Raw genomic sequence first — 24,073 nt, forward strand, 5'->3', positions numbered from 1 at the left:
ATAACTTGGTAATTAACTTTAAGAGCCACAAGATTAATTGTAGAAAAATTTTATAGATATAACTCTGTTAGACATATCAATTTACTATCATCATAAGCTTGAAAGGTATCACTTAGGTGTAGGCATGCCACACAAAGAAGCAACTCAATACTAGATTCATAAAAGCGATTATTTATCTCTTGAAGTTAGGGCTGCAAGTGAACCAAACGTTCAACGAGCTACTCGTTGTTCGGTTCGATTAAAGCTCGTTTGTGATCGTTTAATTAGCTAAACAAACAAACTTTAACAATTTTTTAAATACTCTATTCTTAAATAAACAAACTTGAACACTAATGTGTTCGGCTCATTTATGTTCGCGAACAATGTCATTTGAAGTTTGTGAACAAGCTCGACATTAAGCTCGATAAAAGCTTGATTCGTGTTCGATTTTGAACTCGTGAATAAGCTAGAATAAGCTAGATAAAAATAATTAATATTTGATTATAAAATTAATAAATATAAATAATCATTGCCTTTGTTACATAGACAATTGCTTTTATTATAAATGTGTTTGTTCATAGATATGTTCATGAACGTATTTGTTTGATAGTTAAAAAAAATTCGTTAAATATGTTCGCGAACAAGCTGGATAAGCATTAAACGAATGAACATGAACTACATGAACACTCATTAATTTAAATGAACCAAACATGAACACAAATAATAAAGCTCGAATAAACATGAATCAAACTTGAACAAGCTGATATTAAATGAACACAAACATGAACACTCACATACTCGACTCGGCTCGGTTTGTTTGCAGCCCTACTTGAAGTTGTATGTTAATTACAATATATAATAGCTCAACACAATAATAATATAGGTTTGTTATTTCTTCACCTCTTCGTACTACTCAACGATGAGCTTTGTATGTTTCAATCATCTTGGGAACATTAACTTCAAAAATACAACAAAAATGAGAAATTTCATCTAGTAGAGCAGTCCATCCACTCTCCCTCAGTATTTATATGTAGCTGATGTTTAAATATTTACACCAATTTCATTACATTTTTAATGTCCTGATATTTTCTTTATAGTGATTGTGATACCTCATTCATAATCCCCAAAATATTAGTAATCAAATGCATTGTGAAAATGAAATCGAAAACTTCATCACATCAATAAAAGTACTTGCTTCAACTGATTGTTGATCATTTACCCATTCTTTAATAATCTCAAGCACCTAATTAGTCTCTTTATTTAAATCTCTACCGCTTATTAGATTATTAGCTATAAGATATGAAATTATTTTTTCATGCTGAATAGCTTTCATAGTATCTAATCTCTTACAAAAAGACTCAATTGTATTTATAATTTAGAAGTAAACTCAAAAAGATATTTTACTTGCCAATGATTCTTTGGAACAACTACTAAGCATAATTGGAGTTGATGGGAAAAATAGTGATTATAAAAAGTTTGGGATTATCATTAAAAATGAGTGCCTTTAAACCATCAAAATTTCTCACTCATATTAGATACCTCAACATAACATTGCCCACATATCTTATGTAAGCTCAATGAATGCTTCACAAGCATTTCTTCAAGTGCTACTTTAAGTGTTAATGTATTTATTAAAGCAATATGTTTAATACCAATAAATCTTTCAATAATCCGCCCTTTTATATCAACATATTTCATAGCTAATGCCAACTACTCCTTCGTTGATACATAACACATCTCATCAATCATAATGGAAAAGTAAAAATTGTCAATATCATTCATGATAGAAATCAATGTTTCAAATGCCGCTGCATAAAAAATTTCTTTTTTGAACATTTGGTGAAATTAACTTCAATTTTGCACTTGCATTTTCAACACAAACTTTCTTGATTAATTTATTGTGGTCAACAAAAAAAGTGAAATAATTCTAAATAGTTTCCTTTATTATCAAATCAGATGCTTCATCACAAAATGACAAACCTTGCATTGGAGATAATCAACAAAAATAGACAATAGGGCATGATATTATTTTTTCTTCTTATCATTTTTAATGAGCCATAAAGCAGGAACACTATGTAATTTAAGATTTATTAAATCTTTGTATTTCTGTCTTGCTTTGTTGTGAGCACTATTATGTTTCCCGTCATGAGCTAATAACTTTTCTTTCCTCTTCCAGTTCTTAAATCCTTCACCAACCAAAGAATCCCCACCATCCTGACTTACACTTATCTACTCCTGAGGTTTGAATAAGTAACAATATAAATAAAATGCAACATCTTTAAGTACACTATACACCAATCATCATAGATATTATTCAAACCATTTAGAATTTAACCTTTGAGCAACATTTCTTATTATTATTTTGGGGAAATTATGGTTTTTAGACTAATTAGGTCCCTTCACCAAATATGCTAGTCGAACTCTATCCCTATCATTTACATAATAACTCCATATAGAAGGTCAAAGCCCAGGATCAATATGAAGATTATCAATGTCAACCGTACCTCAACACGTTACTTTGTTTTCAAATATCGATCCATCTACGGTAAACTAAGCATAGTAAAAGTTAAATTAATATACTAAAATTTAAATACAAAAAATACTATACATGCAGGTTAAGCAAAAGATTTAACTATATTTTATGTAGCAATGCATAATAAACAATTAAACATAAATGTTGAAAATATAATTAAAGAACAGAATGGAGTAATAATACGGTATAATTATCTGGATAATTGAATAGAAATATGTGTCCTTGTTAAGAGTTTTTGAGGTATGTAGAAGGTTTTCTGAATGTGCTATTTTTTATTAAATAATTATTAAGGTAACTTGTCCTTATCATTTTTTTTTAAATAAATCCAATTGGCACTAGTCAAAAATTCAAGTTCCAAAATTATATAAGCTTAATATTTTATGCACTGAATTTATGCACACAAGAATATTGCATTTGGAGTTTAGACTAACTTTCTAGCAATAGGAATACCGCTAATATTTGCACAAAAGGGTAAAAAAAAACTATGCAGAAATCATTGAAGAATAAAGAAACCTTTATATGGCTACTTTTGATATTTGAGAGGGCTCCAATATCAAGCACCAATGCCCTTCTAGTGGAATTCTTCAGCTTCGTTCCTACGTGCATCGTGAGGGAAAGAAAAAATGAAGAACATCAGCTCTCGTTTGAACCTCTGCTATGTTTACATTTTTTTGTGGCAAAATAGGGCAGCTGGTAGGGGAAATATCTAAAATACCCTTAGTTAAATAGTATTATATATGTTAATGTTATGTATCATATCTTGTTCATGTGTCTCAATACTATACATCTCATCATGTCATGAACATCATTATCATATATATCTATTTTGTGTATCATATCATATTAGGGTTATCATTGGCATAACAATAAATCATTATCATCTATAATAATACTATACACTGTATCATAGTGGGATCATCATGAATGGAAGAACAATAACTATTAATATATTATCAAGTACATGGTTATGGTATGCAGAAAAGAGCTATCATAATGATCGTATGTTATCATAGGCATCATATCATTAGCATATATGCTAGTACTATGTGTCTTATGAAATTATAATGTATAAAACAATGATGTGCAAGACAAAGTTATTAGAATAATCATATTCAATACAGGTTATGTTCTTTATCATCATATAATTATCTATTGTATCATGTGAACCATCATATAAAGGCATCTAAGTATCACATACATGCATATCGTAAGCTAGATAGGATTTTGGAAAATCATATCATATCTATCATCCCTGTATAACAGATATTATACAATTTTCATTATATCATGTTGCATCAATCACAATCATAGTCATGTGACATCATATAGGAGTCATCGTATCATGTCCCCTTATATCTCTCATTATATCATGTATTGTGTTCATTTAAAAGAAGTCCCATCAGCTCATCCTCTTACGTAGGGTATCATATCATATCTCCGCCAACTTGAATTAGTCTCATTCAACAACCAACCTTTCTTACATCCACACAATTCATAATAAATATACATATGCATCATATTTCTTATGTTTAGGCAATATTGTGTAATCATAATCAAAATGTTCATGAATCAATATAGTATATTCATTTTCACATATATGCTTAATTAAAAAATGAATCAGTATAGATATGTATAAAGTAACCAATTAATTAATGCCATTTAATATTACACATCACACTACTTGCAATGTCAATTATGCATCTCATGTCACTTTCTATGCCTGTCATGTAAATCTATTTTGCATGTCAATCATTTTATCTAATTTTAATGCAATGATCAGTTTTGAATTTTAGTTCTTTCTATGTCTTAATTTTCTCAGAGAACATGTTTCAAATGCAAAAAAATCTTGTGAAACATCAATATGATAATGTCAAAATTTGTAGAATGAACAATTTATAACATACCAAAAGTTACACGATGAAAGTTTACAAGAAATTCATATATCTCATCTTTTGTATATTATGATCAAATTAAATCGAATAAATCCAACATAAATAAAAAATAAATAATAATAGTCATCTACCTGGAGATGAACACTTATCCTAATTGGCTCGATAGATGAAATTAGCTCTAAGGTCTTAAACCCAACTTTCTCTCTGCCCTATTCTCCAATTCCTTCTCACCTTCTCCTCTTCTTCTCACCCAATCAAATAGGAATGAGGAAATGGGGCTTGATAAAAACTATAAAATTAGACTAGCAGTGTACTACTACATCACCCAATGATTTCACATTTATGAAATCCTATAACCCGACACCTCAGCATTTTTGTGCTTTCAAACTTTTTCTTCTATTATAGAAAGAGCTTAGTGTCACAATGCTCTCCACACCAGCAGTGTAGTGCTCTCGACACTAACGCCGCAATGCCCTCTAGGGAAAAACTATAATTATCAATTTTCTTTCTAATTTTATTTTCTAATTCTTCTAATGGCCTCCTCAATATTTGGTAGTGATGTCTCTAATGGCATCCTCAATGGTTCTCAACAAGATGGCCTTGACTTTAAACCAACTTGATAGGGATAATTCATTGGTGATAGTTGCCTTTGATTTGTTTGACGATACTTTTAATACTTCTCATGAAGTTAACATCAGCTTGAAAAATGATTTTTTCACTCTATCAATGTATCAAGTTCCTCAAGACCCTCTCCTATTTTCATCCACATTCTAAATAACAAGGTAAAAGAAAGTTTTCAAGTTTACATATTATTGCATAAGCCTCTCTATACAGATCTATTGGAACTTAGCATCACATACCTGCACAGTTTTAGGATCGGGTCGCTCATGCACAGGAGCGGAGCCAGAATTTTTATTAGTGGAGGCACAAATTGATGATTTTCAAATTACTCTTTAATATCTTCAGGTGATATTTTTTTTTTTTCCTTTTCTATTTAATATCTTATAGTGAGGTAATATTTTGATCTTTCAAAAATATTAGTATTTATTTTTTAATAATTTATCAAATTTTATATTACATTAGTCGTACTAGACATAAATCTATAATTACTATATTTTAGCCTAAATATTTAAGTATTAATTGTACAAAAAAGAAATTTCAACACATAATATAAATATAAATATAGTAAGAATAGAAGAACCAATTGCTTTTAGGCTTACTTAGTAATGTTAACTAATGTAAAGCTAGTGAGCTGAGTTCAATTTGTTATGGTTTATTGTTATACGTTATTATGATTTTGTTGTGGGCTTTTTGCTGTTTAAGTATAGGCCTTAATTTTGTTGTGAGGTTTGTGCTATATATTTATGTTAATTGAGAGCCCATGACACCAGGGCATCACTGTAGTTTCACCCCTGCTCATGCAAAGTCATTTATCAGATACAAGGACGTTGCTTCATTGGAGAGTACTAATACTATCCCATATTAGGGGTATACGTAAGCCAAGCCGGCTCACGAGCTGAGTTGAGCTCGACTTGTTAACGTGCTCGTAAGTCGAGCTTGTTGAGCCACGAGTTCGAGCTCAAGACTATACTCGAGCTCAATTCTGGCTCAGCTCGAAAGCTCATTAAATTTCTTTAATAATTAATTTAAATTAGCATTATATAATAGAATTTATAAAATTTAAATTAATTCTATATTAAAATATATAAATTTAGAAAAAAAATTTGAAAATTTTAATTTAAAACTAAGAAATTGAGCTCAACAATCGAGTCAAGCTCAAGCTTTCTAAACAAGCTCGAGCAATCAAGTCAAGCTCGAACCTATGAATTTTTTAATGAGTCGAGCTCGAGCTCAATAACAGCTAAACAAGCTTAGCTCGATTAGACAAATACTTGAATCGTTTACAACCCTATCCCACATCATTAAAATTGACATCATAGCAAGCTCAAAAAGAAAGTGACCATAGAATTTCTACCATAGAAATATGTTTTACTTATAGTTAATGAATAATTGAATTATTATGAATAAAATAAATAAACACAATATATTAATTAAAAAAAAAGAGTTTTTATCTTTTATATACCATTTGTTGTAAGTACGATTCATATGCATATATAAATATTATACGTCATCTGAAAGTAAAATATAGATGCTAATTTTGAAATTCAAAGAATATAGATTGACCTTCTCTTCTACACGTTCACGTAGAAGGAAAATGGTTGTGCAGGTCATTTCTTATTTAAAATTAGTTTAATTTTATCACCATAGAAGAATATGTTGGAGAGAGAGCATGTTTTATTACTCACGCCAAGATGGCTATATTTTCCTTTGTCCTCATTTAGGGAATGATATAAAATAGTAATGGAAAAAAAAATTCATATTTCCGTAGTCCCTTCTACTATTTGGTAGATCTATAAATACTTGATTTCAGCAGGACAATCACTACCAACAGAGCAACAAAGGAAAACAAAAAAGAGAGAATAGGATTCATATACATACATAAAAAGAGAGATATGACTCATTCGTCCTACTATTTTTCAATCTCTACGTTCATTCTCTTAGTAGCCACACACCTTCCAATTCTTGTATGGTGTAGCAGCAGTGGCTTTTCCGTAGAGCTCATCCATCGTGACTCCCCCAAGTCGCCTCTATATGACCCAGATTCAACACCTTCCTCTCGCATCCGTGCGGCCGCTGAGCGCTCTCGTTCTCGTGCCATTTACTTTCGCGATGCCATCCATAGGGCTCGTTTGTCTTCTTCTGTGCTCCCCATGGATGATGCAAATAACTTCTACTCAGAGATCACCCCAAACACATTTGAGTACCTCATGAGCTTCTACCTTGGCACTCCAGCCAAAAAGGTCCTTGCCATTGCCGACACGGGCAGTGATCTCATATGGGTCCAATGTGACCCTTGCAAAGAATGCTACACCCAAAGTGCCCCTCTTTTCGATCCACAATCTTCCTCTACCTACAAAATAATTCCCTGCAATACTGATTCTTGCTCACTCCTACCACAAAGCAGTTGCGGCACCTCCTCCCAATGCGATTATCAATATGGCTATGGCGACAAGTCCATTGTTGAAGGCTATCTCTCTACAGAAACAATAGGCTTTGACTCTAATGGAGGACGTCCAATACAAATCCCTACAATTCTCTTTGGGTGCACTCATCAGAGCAATGGCACATTTGACAAGAATGATGCTGGACTAGTTGGCCTGGGTGGAGGAAAGCTCTCTCTCATCCGCCAACTCGGCTCCACCATTGAAAACAAGTTTTCCTATTGCTTGCCCTCATCAACTGAAACCTCTGCAACGAGCCAACTCAACTTTGGCTCCAATGCGGTTATCTCTGGCTCCAACGGCATTACCACACCCTTGATATCTGGTTCACCGGATACCTTTTATTTCCTTAGCCTCGAGCATATTAGTGTGGCGGGCAAGACCGTCACTGTTGGGAAGCCCATGCAGGCAAAGGATTCTGCCCAAGGAAACATCATCATTGACTCAGGCACAACTCTCACACTCATTGATGATAATACACTGCAATCTGTGGAGAGTAACGTGAAGAGTAGTATCAACATTCCCCAAGTCAAAGATCCAAATGGTGTTTTCAACCTTTGCTTTGATGTCTCCGAGACAGGGACTTCAGCACAGTTTCCAGAGATCACCTTCCAATTTTCCGGTGGTGCATCATTGGTCTTGCCACAACCCAATGCATTTGTGGAGGCCGGGAAAAATATTTTGTGCCTTGCCATGATATCTAGTGGTGCCACCACTGATTCTATCAACATATTTGGTAATATTGCACAACAAAACTTCCATATTGTCTATGACCTCGCCGCCATGCAACTAGCATTCGCATCGACCAACTGCGCCACACAATAGATTAAATAGCTTGTATGAATTGTTAAAGTTTCTATATATGGTTCAAACGCCTTATTCTATCTAAATTTTACCTACTTTGTATGTTGCTCACTCTTACATTATCAATTCTCTTTAATTTGCAAAAATCGTCTGATGTACTCACTTTTATCCATTATATACATGCATAATTTATTTAATTTATTGGTACACATGATTCCAGCCTCTTTTATCTAACTCCATAAAACTCTTTATTTGCTTAATTCCTCTGTTATGCATATGAAACTATCAAATACATATATAGTAGTGTTTCACTATTTTGTCTATATATGATGATTTTGTTGGGACTTCTTTTGGATTCAGAGCTTACAAATTATAAGTATCACTATTCAAATTAGGCAAAGTGGATGCCTTATGGTTGATAATTGAAGTAACCTTCTTTATCAGGTAATTCTACTTATTTATTTTAATATATCATATCAATATCATGACATCTTGTGTTGTCCTTTTTAATCAATGATAACTTTGTTTTTCATGAAAATAGATTACGAAGTCTTTTGATATATATGTATATATATATATATATATAAGACTTTGTAACTCCACATCCCGCCGTTTGATTCTATCATAAGCATGCTATATATATTTGGATATCATTAGATCATCTAATTTATGCTTTAAGCCTTCCAAATGTGCTTTGACCCCCCGATTTGAATTGGACGGATTTTGGTGTCGTTGGATTCGTCTCTTCAAGATGTTCAATTTGACTATAAGTTTTCTGAAATTGAAGTTTGGTTGGATCTGAATTTAATTTTAGAAGTTGCCAAGCCATATATACTTTGAGATTCATGTTTGATCAAGGTGATTTTTGGTGACGTATCAATGATCAATAACTTCCTTTCCCCAATAAAATCAAAGATAACCCTAAGAACTCCGATGAATTTTTTACTTAAATGATCTAAATATTGAAGGGCTTCCTAGTGTTCATTGGCTAGTAGTGGGGGTAATATCACACAAGCAAATGCTCAATAGTAAATTATAATTTACAAGTAAACATAGTGAATATCTGCATTATATGTAAATGAATATGCATATGTATTAGTTTCATTTTTGTTAAAATTTATTTGCACTCATGAATATTATAAACAAAGTTAATTTTAGTTTAATTGAATTAACTATAAATACTCTTTCCAAAGTCAAAATAGCTAAATTTCATTTTTTTAGCCAATTAAAATTGGGTGATATTAGAGCAAGTTTAAGATTTAATTTGTACATAATTATTGTAACACTCACATTTATAATAATTAGAATACTTGATGACCCAAATAGAGTTTGATAAGAATTATAATTGTGATTAGTATTATGATATTTGAATTGAAAAGGAAGCTTAGGAAATGAATTCAGAAAGAAAATTGATTATACCATATTTGCCCTTGAGAGCATTAGGTCGCTCAGCCTTCTGTATATGGAAGAAAAATTAAAGTCCTTAGGGTGCTATTGCATTGACCAAGCCGTGTTGCCTTCTTTGTTTGATGGGCAGCGTTATTGAGGGTTGTGGAGTTGAGGTCTCAAGTAGGGATGTCAATATTTGACACGACATGAAAATTTGACCCAAAAAATTCGGGTTGGACCCGACCTGATTTCAAAACGGGTAAGGTTCGAGTTCCTAGATTTGACCCATTTGAAAAACGGATCAGGTTCGGGTTGACCCGGCGGGTTGCCAGGTCAACCCGCGAACCCATTTAACTTGAACTGCCCGCGCTGCCCTGCCTGCCCGCGGCTAGGGGTGTCAATATTTGACACGACACGAAAACCCGACCCGAACCCGACCTGGAAAATCCGGGTTGAACCCGACCCGATTTCAAAAAACGGGTCGGGTTCGGGTTCCAGAAATTGACCCGTTTAAAAAACGGGTCGGGTTCGGGTTGACCCGTCGGGTTGCCGGGTCAACCCGCCAACCCGTTTAATTAAAAAAAATTCAAATCCCGCGCTGCCCGCTGCCCGCCCGCGCTGCCCCGCTGCGCTCCTCGCCCGTGCTGCCCGCACGCTGCGCGCCTACCAGCGTCGGCGCCCCAAACCCGAGGCTGCCCGCGCACGAGCGTACTCACCACCCACGCTCGCCCGCACGCACCCGCGCTCGCCGCACGCACCCGCCTAGTCCAATTTCAAAGTTTTATATAAATATCTAAACACATTACCCAAGTCCCCATACCCTTAGTCAATTAGCTGGGAGAAAAGAAGAGGAGAAGAAGAGAAGGAAGGGGATAAGAGAGGAGAAGGAAGAGAGATAATTAAGATTTTGAGGCATAGACCTAATTTCTTTTGTTGAGTCAGTTAGGAACATCGATCATCTTCAGGTATGTGATTGCTACCCAGTGTCTATTTTCAGGTTTTATGGGCTTTAAATTGATCAAAAATTGTAGAAGGTGTGAGATGTGGATTTCTGGTGAACTTTCATTGTGTAATATTTAGTATGTTAAAGATATGATTATTCTATATATTTTGATATGATCATATTTATATTTTACAGGGTATATTAGTAGTTGATGCATAATCTCTAATATAAGATAAATATGCACAAAAAATTGATAAATGACTGCTACATTAAGATTATGTAAAATGATTTACATGCATAATAGATTGACATAAAATACATAGATATTGATATGACATGTACAATTGACATGATATGATTTAATTGGCTACAACATGTATATTCATAATTGTTTATTTGTAGAATAAATAAAAATATATGAAAATAAGCACATTGTATATTTTTATTGAACACTATTATTCTGATTTACATGATACTATTGATGCATAATAAATATGATATATATGTACATCTATCATGAAATATGTGGATATAATAAAGGCTAGCTACTGAAAGATATCGATTCAAATCGACGGAAACATGATGTGATACCCTACACAAAAGGATGTGCCGATGGATTTTTCTCTAAATGAATATGATAAATGATATGATAGAAGGCATAATGGGATGATAATATAATTGATTGAAGCGATTCCTTCTATATGATTTCACATAAGTATAAATGAGGATGATATAATATGATACAATATGAGTGATATTGTATGATATTATTGGCTCAAAAGAGTGGGCTTTTGGGGAAAAAAATATATTTTTAAAATGATGCTCAACTTCTATTCTTATTATCACTTTTTTGGGCATAGTTTTTAGCTTGCAAAAATTATGCCAAAGGGAATGCTCTCCCACCAATAGTCTAATAATAATATTCTTGTAGTTCTTTCATCACTTCAATAAAATGCTACTACATAGTTTCTCTCTAGCACTGAGGCTCCTATTTCTTTCAGTATAAAGATTGCTATTTATTTCCCAACATACAGACATGATAAGCATGTTTTTTTAGGATATTTCTAATGGCATCCTCCATAGTTCTCAACAAGATGGCCTCGAATTTAAACCAACTTGATATATATGATTCATTAGCGATAGTTGCCTTTGATTTGCTTAGCATTACTCTAAGTACTTCTCATGATGATAACACCATCTTGAAAATGATTTTTTTCACTCTATCACTTTATCAGGTTCTTCAAGACCTACTCCTATTTCCATCCACATTCTAAATAAAAAGGCAAAAGAAAGATTTCAAGTATATTATTAAATTAGCCTCCCCATATAGCTCTACTGGAACATAGCATCAAAAGTCTACACATTTTTTTGGACCGGGTTGCTCATGCATCATCATTTATCAGATATAACGACGCTGCTTTATTGGAGAACACTAATGTTGTCCCACGTCATTCAAATTGACGTCGTGCAAGGCAAGCTAAAAAAGAAAGTGACTATGAAATGGAGCCCATGTTATGCTAGATCTTCCTCCAAAGTTTTCATGTTTTTTATGAATATGGTTGAGGAAAAAAAAATTGGATAGCTTTGCATCTCTTTGGTTTAGACCTTTAATAACAGGAAAAAATCATTTGCTATCAATAAAAATTTTCAAGTGATAAATAGATTATAGATCCAAAATATTTACATGAGATAATCAAAATATTGTGAAAGTGAGAGCATTAGAGAAGCAAATAAAGAAATTGGGAGTTCTAATGAAAATGTTGTCCCAAACTAAGCTTTAAAAACAATGCTTTGAAAAATTTTGGTAAAATTTTCATGAATATTATTTTTAATTCAAAATTTCAACCAATTATAGATATACTTGATTGAGTATTTGTTAAAAAGTAGTTTAAATCATAGAATTTTTACTATAGAAATATGTTTTTCTTATAGTTAACTAATAATTGAATTATCACAAAAAAATAAATAAACACAATATATTAATTAAAAATACATTTTAATAAAAAATTATTTTAAACCGATTTGAATTAAATACAAAGGTTCTTCATGAAATTTAGGGTGCATTAAATGATTAATTTCTTAGGAGAAACAATGGATAAAGCTCAAATAAAAATATATTCATATTTTTCGAAAGAGGTGGCGAGACAAATAATATAAAGAAAGTATTTTGTGGTGATATTTCCAATAATATGTCATTTAAAAAAAATCAAATTAAATTTTGTCTTTTATATATCATTTGTTGTACGTACGATTCATATGCATATATAAATATTATACGTTATCTGAAAGTAAAAAATTGATGCTAATTTTGAAATTCAAAGAAAATTGGTTGACCTTCTCTTCTACACGTTCACGTAGAAGGAAAATGGTTGATGCAGGCCATTTCTTATTTAAAATTAGTTTTAATTTTTCACCACGGAAGAATATGTAAGAGAGAGCATGTTTTATTACTCACGCCAAGATGGCTGTATTTTCCTTTGTCCTCATTTAGGAAATATAAAATAGTAATGAAAAAAAAAAAAACTTTGTATTTCCCTAGTCCCTTCTATTGGAAGAATCTATAAATACTTGATTTCGGCTAACAATCACAACCAACATATCAACTAAGGAAAAGAAAAAAGTGAGAATAGGATTTATATACATACGTACTTAAAGAGAGAGATATGGCTCATTCGTCCCGCTATTTTTCAACATCTATCTTTATTATCTTAGTTGCCACTCACCTTCCAAGTCTTGTATGGTGTAGTAGCAATGGCTTTTCTGTAGAGATCATCCATCGCGACTCCCCCAAGTCGCCACTATATGATCCAGATTCAACACCTTCCTCTCGCATCCGTGCAGCTGCTGAGCGCTCTCGCTCTCGTGCCATTTACTTTCGCGATGCCATCCACAGGGCTCGTATGTCTTCTTCTGCACTCCCCATGGATGATGTTAATAACTTCTACTCGGAGATCACCCCAAACACATTCGAGTACCTCATGAGCTTCTACCTTGGCACTCCGTCCAAAAAGGTCCTCGCCATCGCTGACACGGGCAGCGATCTCATATGGGTCCAATGTGTCCCTTGCAAAGAATGCTACACCCAGAGTGCCCCTCTTTTTGATCCACAATCTTCCTCTACCTACAAAACAATCCCCTGCAATACTGATTCTTGCTCGTTGCTACCACAAAGCAGTTGTGGCTCCTCCTCCCAGTGCGACTATCAATATGGCTATGGCGACAAGTCAATCGTTGAAGGATATCTCTCTACAGAAACAATAGGCTTTGACTCTAATGGAGGACGTCCAATACAAATCCCCACAATTCTCTTTGGGTGCACTCATCAGAGCAATGGCACATTTGATAAGAATGACGCTGGACTAGTTGGGCTGGGTGGAGGAAAGCTCTCTCTCATCCGCCAGCTTGGCTCCACCATTGGCAACAAGTTTTCCTATTGCCTTCCCTCATCAACTGAAACCTCTGCAACAAGCCAACTCAACTTTGGCTCTAATGCGGTCATCTCTGGCTCCAACACCATTACTACTCCCTTGATCTCAGGTTCCCCAGACACCTTTTATTTCCTTAGCCTTGAGCATATTAGTGTGGCTGGCAAGACCGTCGCTGTTGGGAAGCCCATGCAAGCAAGGGAGTCTGCTCAAGGAAACATCATCATCGACTCAGGCACAACTCTCACACTCATTGATGATAATACACTGCAATCTGTGGAGAGTAGCTTGAAGAGTAGCATCAGCCTTCCCCAGGTCAAAGATCCAAATGGCGTTTTCAACCTTTGCTTTGATATCTCAGGGACAGAGGCTTCAGTACAGTTTCCCGAGATCACCTTCCAATTTTCTGGTGGTGCATCAGTGGTCTTGCAACAATCCAATGTATTTGTGGAGGCCGGTCAAAATATTTTGTGCCTTGCAATGATCTCTAGCGGTGCCACCGCTGATTCTATCAATATATTTGGTAATATTGCACAACAAAACTTCCATATTGGCTATGACCTCGACGCCATGCAACTAACATTCGCACCGACCAACTGTGCCACACAATAGATTAAATATCTTGTATGAATTGTTAAACTTGCGATATATATGGGTCCAACACCATACTATATCTAAAATTTACCTACTTTGTATGTTTCTCACTCTTACATTATCAATTCTCCATTATTTGCAAAAATCATCTAATGGCTTCACTTTTATCCATTATATACCTGCATAGTTTATTTAATTCGCTTGTACACATGATTTCAACCTCTTTTGTCTCACTCCATGAAACTCTTTATTTTCTTCATTTCTCTGTTATGTATTTGAAACTCTCAAATACATTGTAGTGTTTCACTGTTTGTATCTATATGATGATTGTTTAGCACTTCTTTTTGATTTAGAGCTTAAAAATTATAAGTACCACCATCCAAATTGGGCAAAAGTGGATGCCTTATGATTGCTAATTGAAGCAATGGCTTTAACCTTTTTTATTATGTAATTCTACTTAATTTTTTATTTCTATATATAATATCAATATCACAACATCTTGTATATATTGTCATATTTTAATCAACGAAAACTTTATTATTATATATATATATATAAGAAATGTTCAATGAACCAAAACAAACCCCTCTTATGATGGTATAATGAGACTCACTATAGTTATCTTACTCAAATGGCAGCTACCATTCAATAAATAATAGAAGCACTAGTAAAATGTTGTCAATTGCTTTTTATATCAACGTTAACTCGCATTTGTGGTCATAAATCCCATGGACAATGACGAATTAACTGTGGTTGTCTCTTGAAGCTCTATGGAGGTCTAAATTGCAAGATAAATTTGATCTAACAAATTAAAATAATGAGGATAGCAAGAGACAAAAATGGTTCAAGACAACTAGCAAAAAGGCTTAACAACCTAGGTAAGTGATTGAAAAATTCACAATCTTGATAGGATGGAATGAGAAGTAGAAAACACCAAATTTAAGAGAGAATTGAGAAAAATCCTTTCTTGATTGTGACATCATATTAGACTTTTGACTTAAATGAAAAATGAGAATGCCACCACCTAAAGGTTCCAACATCCAAAGGGATACTTGAGGGATCACCACCAAGGATGGATAAAGAGTAGTAGGAGCAGTTGAGCAACAAGGATATTGGGGGTAATAAAGGAGGCAAACATTTTATGAATGGTGGTGATGGCATTGGGACATCAAGGGCAGTGGGGGCTTCATAATTCATAGGAATATAGGATGAAATTCATGTTGAAAGATATCTCTATCTCTGGTATGTTTTATTATCTACAGTCACCTTTACTCCATCTTCTTATCTTTTATTTTTTGATATTGTGCTTATAAGTGAGGTTTCTCTAGAGTGGTTGACGAGCGTCTCATATATCACCAACCATTGTCTAGTCTTCGATTTGATGTTTGTAAGTAATCTTTCTATTATGCTTGGTTTGCCTTCACTCTATGAGAAAAATATAGTCCTTTTTTCATTAAATAATTTTTGGAAGTCTACATAAGGGATGGATTTGGGAACTTCTAATATTAATCATTTTGATGTGACCAATGGACCTCTAATTACCTCCAGTTATATTTCTTTTTCTAGGCTTATTTTTCATTTTATTAGTCCTACAACTCTATTTTCTATTTTTAAAATTAAATGCCTTGAAAATTGCTTCACACGAAATCAAGAATGTTAATGGCCTTGGCTTTCTGTTTCTTTTATTCTTTTTGATATGGCTGTTTCTAAAAATCTTAATTCATTTTGTTGGTTAGTTTCTTTTAAAAATGGTCATTATTGAAGTTTATTTTTTTAAAATCTTTGTTAATATTATACTCACTACCACATATTTGGTCATACTAATAGGGAGTGATTTCAATTTATTCATAATCTCAAAGGTATCCTATCTACATAATGTCAATGAATGATAATCCACAAGACATGGGAAAAATAGGTAAAAAAATAAACATAGTAATGATGATACCTTTGTTAACTTAGTGATTAACTTTTAGTGTTGATGATGAATTGATATTACTCCTATCCATGAACTTAGGACCCTTGATATCAAGTTCAATAACAATGATACTTCACTTACTCAACAGAAGGTCTCATTTATGCTAATATTGATCTTCGCAATGATAATAAGAAGGAATTTGAGAAAATGAACTAAAATAGAACACATTATTTTTTTTTTTTTTGCCCAAATTTATATTATGATCAATTCTAATAATGAAAAAGTGTAAAACATGTTTATGATTGTTACGTCCTGTAACATTCACGCGGTAGAGAGATATGGAGTTTAGTGTCTAGGCTTTGTATGAAGATCCAGTATATAGACAGATAATATAGAGAGAGGGTAAGAGTTATAAATGACACTAAAATATTTACGTAAAAAACTCTGAAAATGAGAAAAAACACAAGGCCTAATCCAATTAAAATGATTATACTAGTGTTTATTATTAATTACGAATGAAGCCCTAGGGAAGGTCTTGGCTAGATATAATAAGTATTCATATAAAGCATATTACATGGTAGGAGTTCGAAGAATATAGTGATATAAGAGTCGTTCTCAAGAGAGTATTGACATATTCGTTTGGTCAGTAGGACCAAAGATGGGAGATGGTGGTCTCGGCGGGCAATGAAGGTCAAAGTGGTGTGTCAATGGCAATCGGGCAGAGGTTTGGCAGCAGTCGACGGTCGGGCGGAGGTCTGTTGATGATCAACTAATAAACGGTGGTCCGTGATGATCGGTGGTCAGGCTGAGGTCCAGCGGCAATAGAAGGAAGTTCTTTAGCAGTGGTGCATGGGCAAAACTCTAGTATTATTGAAACCTCAAAGTTGTCTCTAATTTTAAGCCAAAAAGTCCATTCATGAAGAGAGCATGTGCCTGTTTATAAGTTTTTGTGAGTGGCATGCTCCATAAATATGAAGAAGATCTAGGGTAATTTTGATGTGCTCCATCAAACGACTCATATTGATTCCCTCGATTATATAGTATTTATTTAACATTTAATTGCCTTAATGATGTCATAATTAAACATTATTAGTCTCATTGGATTTGTCTCATCGAGCTGCTCAATTTGATTATAAGCATGCTATATTTCCTTCTCTGTTTGATGTGCAACGATATTGAGTATTGCATAATATTTAGGGAACTTTTATTGTGTAATATATAGTATGATATATATATATATATATATATGATTATTCTATAGATTTTAACATGATCATATTTATATTTCATCAGGTATTTTAGTAGTTGATGCATAATCTCTAATACACGATAAATATGCACAAAAAATTAAAAAATGACAACTACATTAAGGTTATGTAAAATAATTTACATGCATAATATTGTGACATAAAATACATAGATATTGTTATGATATGTACAATTGACATGATATGATTTGATTGGCTACAACATGTTTATCCACACTGGTTTATATGTTGAAAGAAAATATATGATAATAAGCATATTGTATTTATTATTGAACACTATTATTCTAATTTACATGAAACTATTGATGCATAATAAATATAATATATATGTGTATCTGTCATGAAATATGTGCATGTAATAAAGAGTAGCTACTGAAAGAGACTAATTCAAATTGGCGGAAACAGAATATAATACCCTACGCTAAATGAATAGTATAAAGGACATGATAGAAGGCATAAATGGATGATAATAAGATTGATTGAAGTGATACCTTCTATATGATGTCATATAATTATAAATAAGGATGATATAATATGATATGATATAAGTTATATTGTATGATATTATTGGATCAAATGAGTGGGCTTTTGGGAAAAAAAGTTATTTATGAAATGATGCTCAACTTCTTCTATTATTATCACTTTCTTGGGCATATTTTTTAGCTTGCAAAAATTATACCAAAGGGAATGCTCTCCCACCAATAGTCTATTTCGATCCACATTCAAATAACAATATAAAAGAAATATTTCAAGTATATATTGCATTATCCTCCCCATATAACTCTACTGGAACTTAGCACCAAATACCTACACATTTCTTAGGACCAGGTTGCTCATGCATCTTTATTTATCAGATATAAGGATGTTGCTTTATTGGAGAGTACTAATATTGTCCCACATCATTCAAATTGACATCGTGCATGACAAGCTCAAAAAGAAAGTGACAATGAAATGGAGCCCATGTTATGCAAGATCTTCCTCCAAAATTTCCATGTTTTCTAATTAATATGGTTGAGAAAAAAAAAACTGGATAGCCTTACATCTCTTTGGTTTAGAGCTTTACTAAGGGGAAAAAATCATTTGCTATCAATGAAAAATTTCAAGTGATGAATAGAGTATAGATCCAAAAATCTACATGCGATAATCAAAATTTTGTGAAAGTGAGAGCATTAGAGAAGCAGATGAAGAAATCGGGAGTTCTAATGAAAATTTTGTCCCAAACTAAGTTTTACGAAAAGAGAAATGCTTTGAAAATTTTTGGTAAAGTTTTCATGCATATTTGTTTTAATTCAAAATCTCAACTAATTATAGATATACTTGATTGAGTAGTTGTCAAAAAGTAGTTAAAATCTTAGAATTTTTACCATAGAAATATGTTTTTCTTATAGTTAATGAATAATTGAATTGTCATTAAAAAAATAAACACACTATATTAAATTAAAAAAAGAGAGATTTTAATTAAAAAAAGGATTTAAACCAGATTCGAATTGAATACAAAGGTTCTTCAAGACATTTACGGTGCATTAAATGATTAATTTCTTAAGAGAAATTTAGGGTAAAGCTCAAATAAAAATATATTCATAATTTTGGAAAGAATTCGTGAGAAAATTAATATAAATAAAGTATTTTGTGGTGACATTTGGGGTAATATGTCATTGAAAAAAAAAAACAAATTCTTTTTTTTCTTTTATATATCATTTGTTGGACGCACTACTCATATGAATATATTATTATTATATTTCATCTCAAACTAAAATAATAATTGATACATCACGGACTCTTGAAAAACTCTTAGTTGATACTTGTAATCTGGTCGCCTTCAAGGACGAGTCAGACCATTGTACTTTTCTCAAATTCTAGTGGAATCATCTTCAACTGGGCTAGGCCCCGTGGTTTTTCCCCTTTCCCGGGTTTTCCACGTAAAAAATATTGTGTTCTCTATGTGTGAGTTGGATATCCGTGCAACGCTAAGACGTTGAATTATAACTCTATCGCCGCGTATATTCTAGCCCGCAACAATAATAATAATAATAATAATGCTAATTTTGAAATTCAAAGAAAATAGGTTGATCTTCTCTTCTGCACGTTCACAATTCACATTAAGGAAAATGGTAGACGCACGCCATTTCTAATTTATAATTAGTTTCAATTTTATCACCGCAGAAGAATATGTCATAGAGAGCATGTTTTATTACTCACGCCATGTTGGTTGTATTTTCCTTCCTCATTTAGAAATAATATAAAATAGTAATAGAAAAACACTATGTATTTCCCTAGTCCCTTCTATTAAGTGGATCTATAAATACCTGATTTTTGCGGGATAATCACCACCAACGAAGCAACAAAGAAAACAAAAAAGCAAGAACAACATTCAGAAACACACAAACATATAAAAAGAGATATGACATATTTTGTCTACTCTTTTGCAATCTCTTTGTTCATTTTCTTAGTTGCCACACACCTTCCAATTCTTGCGTAGTGTAGTAGCAATGAGTTTTCCGTAGAGCTCATACATCGTGACTCCCCCAAGTCGCCGCTATATGACCCAAATTCAACACCTTCCTCTCGCATCCGTGCAGCTGCTGAGCGCTCTCGTTCTCGTGCCATTTACTTTCGCAATGCCATCCACAAGGCTTGTATGTCTTCTTCTGCACTCCCCATGGGCGATGCTAATAACTTCTACTCAGATATCACCCCTAACACATTCGAGTACCTCATGAGCTTTTACCTTGGCACTCCAGCCAACAAGGTACTTGCCATCGCCGACAAGGGTAGCGATCTAATATGGGTCCAATGTGTCCCTTGCAAAGAATGCTACACCCAAAGTGCCCCTCTTTTTGATCCACAATCTTCCTCGACCTACAAAACAATCCCCTGCAATACTGATTCTTGCTCGCTGCTACCACAGAGCAGTTGTGGCTCCTCCTCCCAATGTGACTATCAATATGGCTATGGTGACAAGTCAATCGTTGAAGGCTATCTCTCGACAGAAACAATAGGCTTTGACTCTACTGGTGGACGTCCGGTACAAATCCCCACAATTCTCTTTGGTTGCACTCATCAGAGTAATGGTACATTTGATAAGAATGATGCTGGACTCGTTGGCTTGGGTGGAGGAAAGCTCTCTCTCATCCGCCAGCTTGGCTCCAACATTGGCAGCAAATTTTCCTATTGTCTGCCCTCATCAACTGAGACCTCTGCAACGAGCCAACTCAACTTTGGCTCCAATGCTATCGTCTCTGGCTCCAACGCCATTACCGCACCCTTGATCTCTGGTTCACCGAACACCTTTTATTTCCTTAGCCTTGAGCATATTAGTGTGGCTGGCAAGACCATCGCTGTTGGGAAGCCCATGCAGGCAAAGGAGTCTGCCCAAGGCAACATCATCATCGACTCGGGCACAACTCTCACACTCATTGATGATAATACGTTGCAATCTTTGGAGAGCAACCTGAAGAGTAGCATCAGCCTTCCCCAAGTCAAAGATCCAAATGGTGTCTTCAACCTTTGCTTTGATGTCTCCGGGAATGGGGCTTCAGTTCAATTTCCAGAGATCACCTTTCAATTTTCTGGTGGTGCATCAGTGGTCTTGCAAAAATCCAATGCTTTTATCGATGCTGGGCAAAATATTTTGTGTCTTTCCATGATCTCTAGCGGCGCCACCGGTGATTCTATCAACATATTTGATAATATTGCACAGCAGAACTTCCATATTGGCTATGACCTCGCCACCATGCAGCTAACCTTCGCACCGACCAACTGCGCCACACTATAGATTTAATATCTTATATGAGTTGTTGAACTCTTCATATAATATTTCTTAATCCTATCTTAACTTTACCTACTTTGCCCTTACATTTTCAATTATCTTTAATTTGTAGCAAATCATCGGATTGCTTCACTTTTATCCGTTTATATCCATAGTTTATTTAATTCACTTGCACGCATGATTTCGGCCTTTTTATTGCGTCCTCCCACCTGACGTAGAGATACGTCCTCCCAGAGCTAAAATCGCGCTAAAAAATGAGAAATACCGAGCAAATACCGAGCAATACCAAACAATAACGAGGAATATCATCATGTGAAGACCAATACCAAGTTATACCGAGCTATACCGAGCAAAACAAAAAAATACCTAGTTTTTCCTAGAAAAAACTCGGTATTTTTTTGTATTGCTCGGTATTGCTCGGTATAACTCGGTATTGGTCTTCACATGATGATATTCCTCGTTATCATCAAATAATACGTAGCAATACCGAGTAAAAACCGAGTTTTTTGGCGGTGGGAGGACGTATCTCTATGTCAGGTGGGAGGATGCAATAAAAATTCTCTTTTGTGTCACTCCAGATAACTCCTTACGTGCTTCACTAATCTTATATGTTTATTAAACTCTCAAGTATGGAATAGTGTTCACTGTTTCTTTTGGATTGAGAGCTACGAATTCTAAGCACCGCAATCCAAACAGGCAAAGGTGGACGTCTTATAGTGGCTATTTGAAACGATAAATTTAACCTTTTTAATCATATAATTATGCTTATTTATTTTAATATTTGATATATATATATCCCCTTAATATATATATATATATATATTAATTTACATTATTACCTAGGTTTTTGTATAGTGGATTTTACAAGACCATCATCATCGAAGAGTGCATCTAATTTTTGGGGAAGGAATGTGGCTCTTCTCCTCTCCTGATGTCTAATCCACTGCTATTAGCCACCCAATGATTATTGTCTGATATAGCTAGATCTTTCATGAATATTATTTGTGGGTTCACTCAACATTACATGATTATGCCTTCAAGTATATTCATGATTATGCCTTCATGATTATGCCTTGGGTGGTGCACTGATTTTTGGGGCAATGATGTGCTGAGGCTCGCCTCCTTGTCGTCGAGCTGGTCGCAACCTTTGGTGTTGTTTTTTGAGTTAGTTGGATATTTGGCACTGACTTCACCTTATGGATGGTCCGTGCGAGGCTTCGGGGATGCTGGAAGCCTCGACCGAATACTGAGCCCACTTTTGGTTGTATCATGTGCCTTTATTTTTCTTTGTTTTTTCGGTCTTATGCTGTTGTAACCGTTTTGTTTATCTTAATATATTAGTTTTGTTATAAAAAAAAAATGATTATGCCTTCAAGTAATGCCACTTCAACCTTTTTCTCTCCTAGTCAACAGCCCCACTTCTCGACGTCATGGTGAAGTATATTAGCTACTTCTATTTTGAGTAATTTTCTCGCCAACTTAGTAAACCCTTTGAAATTGGCCTCTGCCTAAAAGTTCTTGGTAATATTTCTCTTCAATCTATTTGACCTATTTTGCTAACCATGCAATTTATTACAAAGTTCTCAATAGCTTTGCTCAATAAAATATGTTCTCAAAAAATTCTTTTGAAGGATTATACGACTCTTTTTTTTTTTTAAGAAATTAGTATTAATTGAATGATTTTAATGATTTTTTAAGAAATTAGTATTAATTGAATGATTTTAATAATACTTGTGCACTGCGTCCATTAATTTCAGATTCTACTCCTTAGTTTCTCCTTAGTTTAACATTGAGGCTCCTATTTTGTCCTCTATATAGATTGATAATTCTTTCCTTGTTAGTTCTTTATGGAATCTAATTGTATCAATCAATTAGATTATACTATTGACTCAAATCTTAATTCCATTAATCAAGCTATAAATATAACGCCAACATGATATGAATCCCTTATATGAAAGAGGGCTCAACGGAGAGGCATTATGGATATAGCATTGCAACGCTGTGCATGGAACTATTTTGAGATAGAGGAGCCAACATCGAGGCGTTGTAGGTCCAACATCGTGGTGTTGCGAGGTTATTGAGTCAGTTTTCTCTTTGTTTTTATGAGTTGTAATCAATTGGAGGGGCAAAATGTTTCTTGGTCAAAATGTTGTGAAATGGAGAACAAGAGAGAAGCAAATGATAAAAAAATAAAAAATAATTAAAAAAAATATAAAAAGAGATAGAGAAGCAAATGATAAAATCGGGAATTCTGATGGAATTTCTTCCCCAAACTAAATTTTTCTAAAGAAAAGTCCTTAGAATTTTTTCAGTAAACTTTTGATTAATATTAATGAAAATATTAAAATCGTGGCCATATAAATAATATTTTTATATAGTTAATGAAAAATTAAATTTTCATAAAAAAAAAAAATAAACACAAAGAATATGTAATTCTTATGCTATAATTAAAAAAAGAGAGAGACCTTTAACAGGCTAAATTAAATATAGAGGTTATTCT

At 33.8% G+C, this 24,073-nt stretch overlaps 3 protein-coding genes across 3 annotated transcripts; all 3 read left to right on the forward strand.

The window, feature by feature from the left end:
• Positions 1–6,917: 6,917 nt before the first annotated feature.
• LOC110100491 (aspartic proteinase CDR1-like) lies at positions 6,918–8,291 on the forward strand. The gene has a single exon (XM_020828018.1). It carries the CDS (start codon positions 6,918–6,920, stop codon positions 8,289–8,291), a length of 1,374 nt encoding a protein of 457 aa, XP_020683677.1.
• A 4,974-nt stretch (positions 8,292–13,265) lies between these two features.
• LOC110100492 (aspartic proteinase CDR1-like) lies at positions 13,266–14,639 on the forward strand. Its single transcript, XM_020828020.2, has one exon. It carries the CDS (start codon positions 13,266–13,268, stop codon positions 14,637–14,639), a length of 1,374 nt encoding a protein of 457 aa, XP_020683679.1.
• A 2,562-nt stretch (positions 14,640–17,201) lies between these two features.
• LOC110100493 (aspartic proteinase CDR1-like) lies at positions 17,202–21,579 on the forward strand. Its single transcript, XM_020828021.1, has 2 exons — positions 17,202–17,289; positions 20,309–21,579. Exons 1-2 carry the CDS (start codon positions 17,202–17,204, stop codon positions 21,577–21,579), a joined length of 1,359 nt encoding a protein of 452 aa, XP_020683680.1.
• The last annotated feature ends 2,494 nt before the right edge of the window (positions 21,580–24,073 follow it).

Source organism: Dendrobium catenatum, unplaced genomic scaffold (assembly GCF_001605985.2).
Source record: "Dendrobium catenatum unplaced genomic scaffold, ASM160598v2 fragScaff_scaffold_353, whole genome shotgun sequence".
NCBI lineage: Eukaryota > Viridiplantae > Streptophyta > Magnoliopsida > Asparagales > Orchidaceae > Dendrobium > Dendrobium catenatum.

Coding starts and splice junctions, on each gene's coding strand:
- LOC110100491 (XM_020828018.1), top strand. CDS start 6,918: ATGACTCATTCGTCCTACTATTTTTCAATCTCTACGTTCATTCTCTTA.
- LOC110100493 (XM_020828021.1), top strand. CDS start 17,202: ATGGTGGTCTCGGCGGGCAATGAAGGTCAAAGTGGTGTGTCAATGGCA. Junction 17,290..20,308: donor CAGTCGACGGTCGGGCGGAG/GTCTGTTGATGA, acceptor AGTTTTCCGTAG/AGCTCATACATCGTGACTCC.
- LOC110100492 (XM_020828020.2), top strand. CDS start 13,266: ATGGCTCATTCGTCCCGCTATTTTTCAACATCTATCTTTATTATCTTA.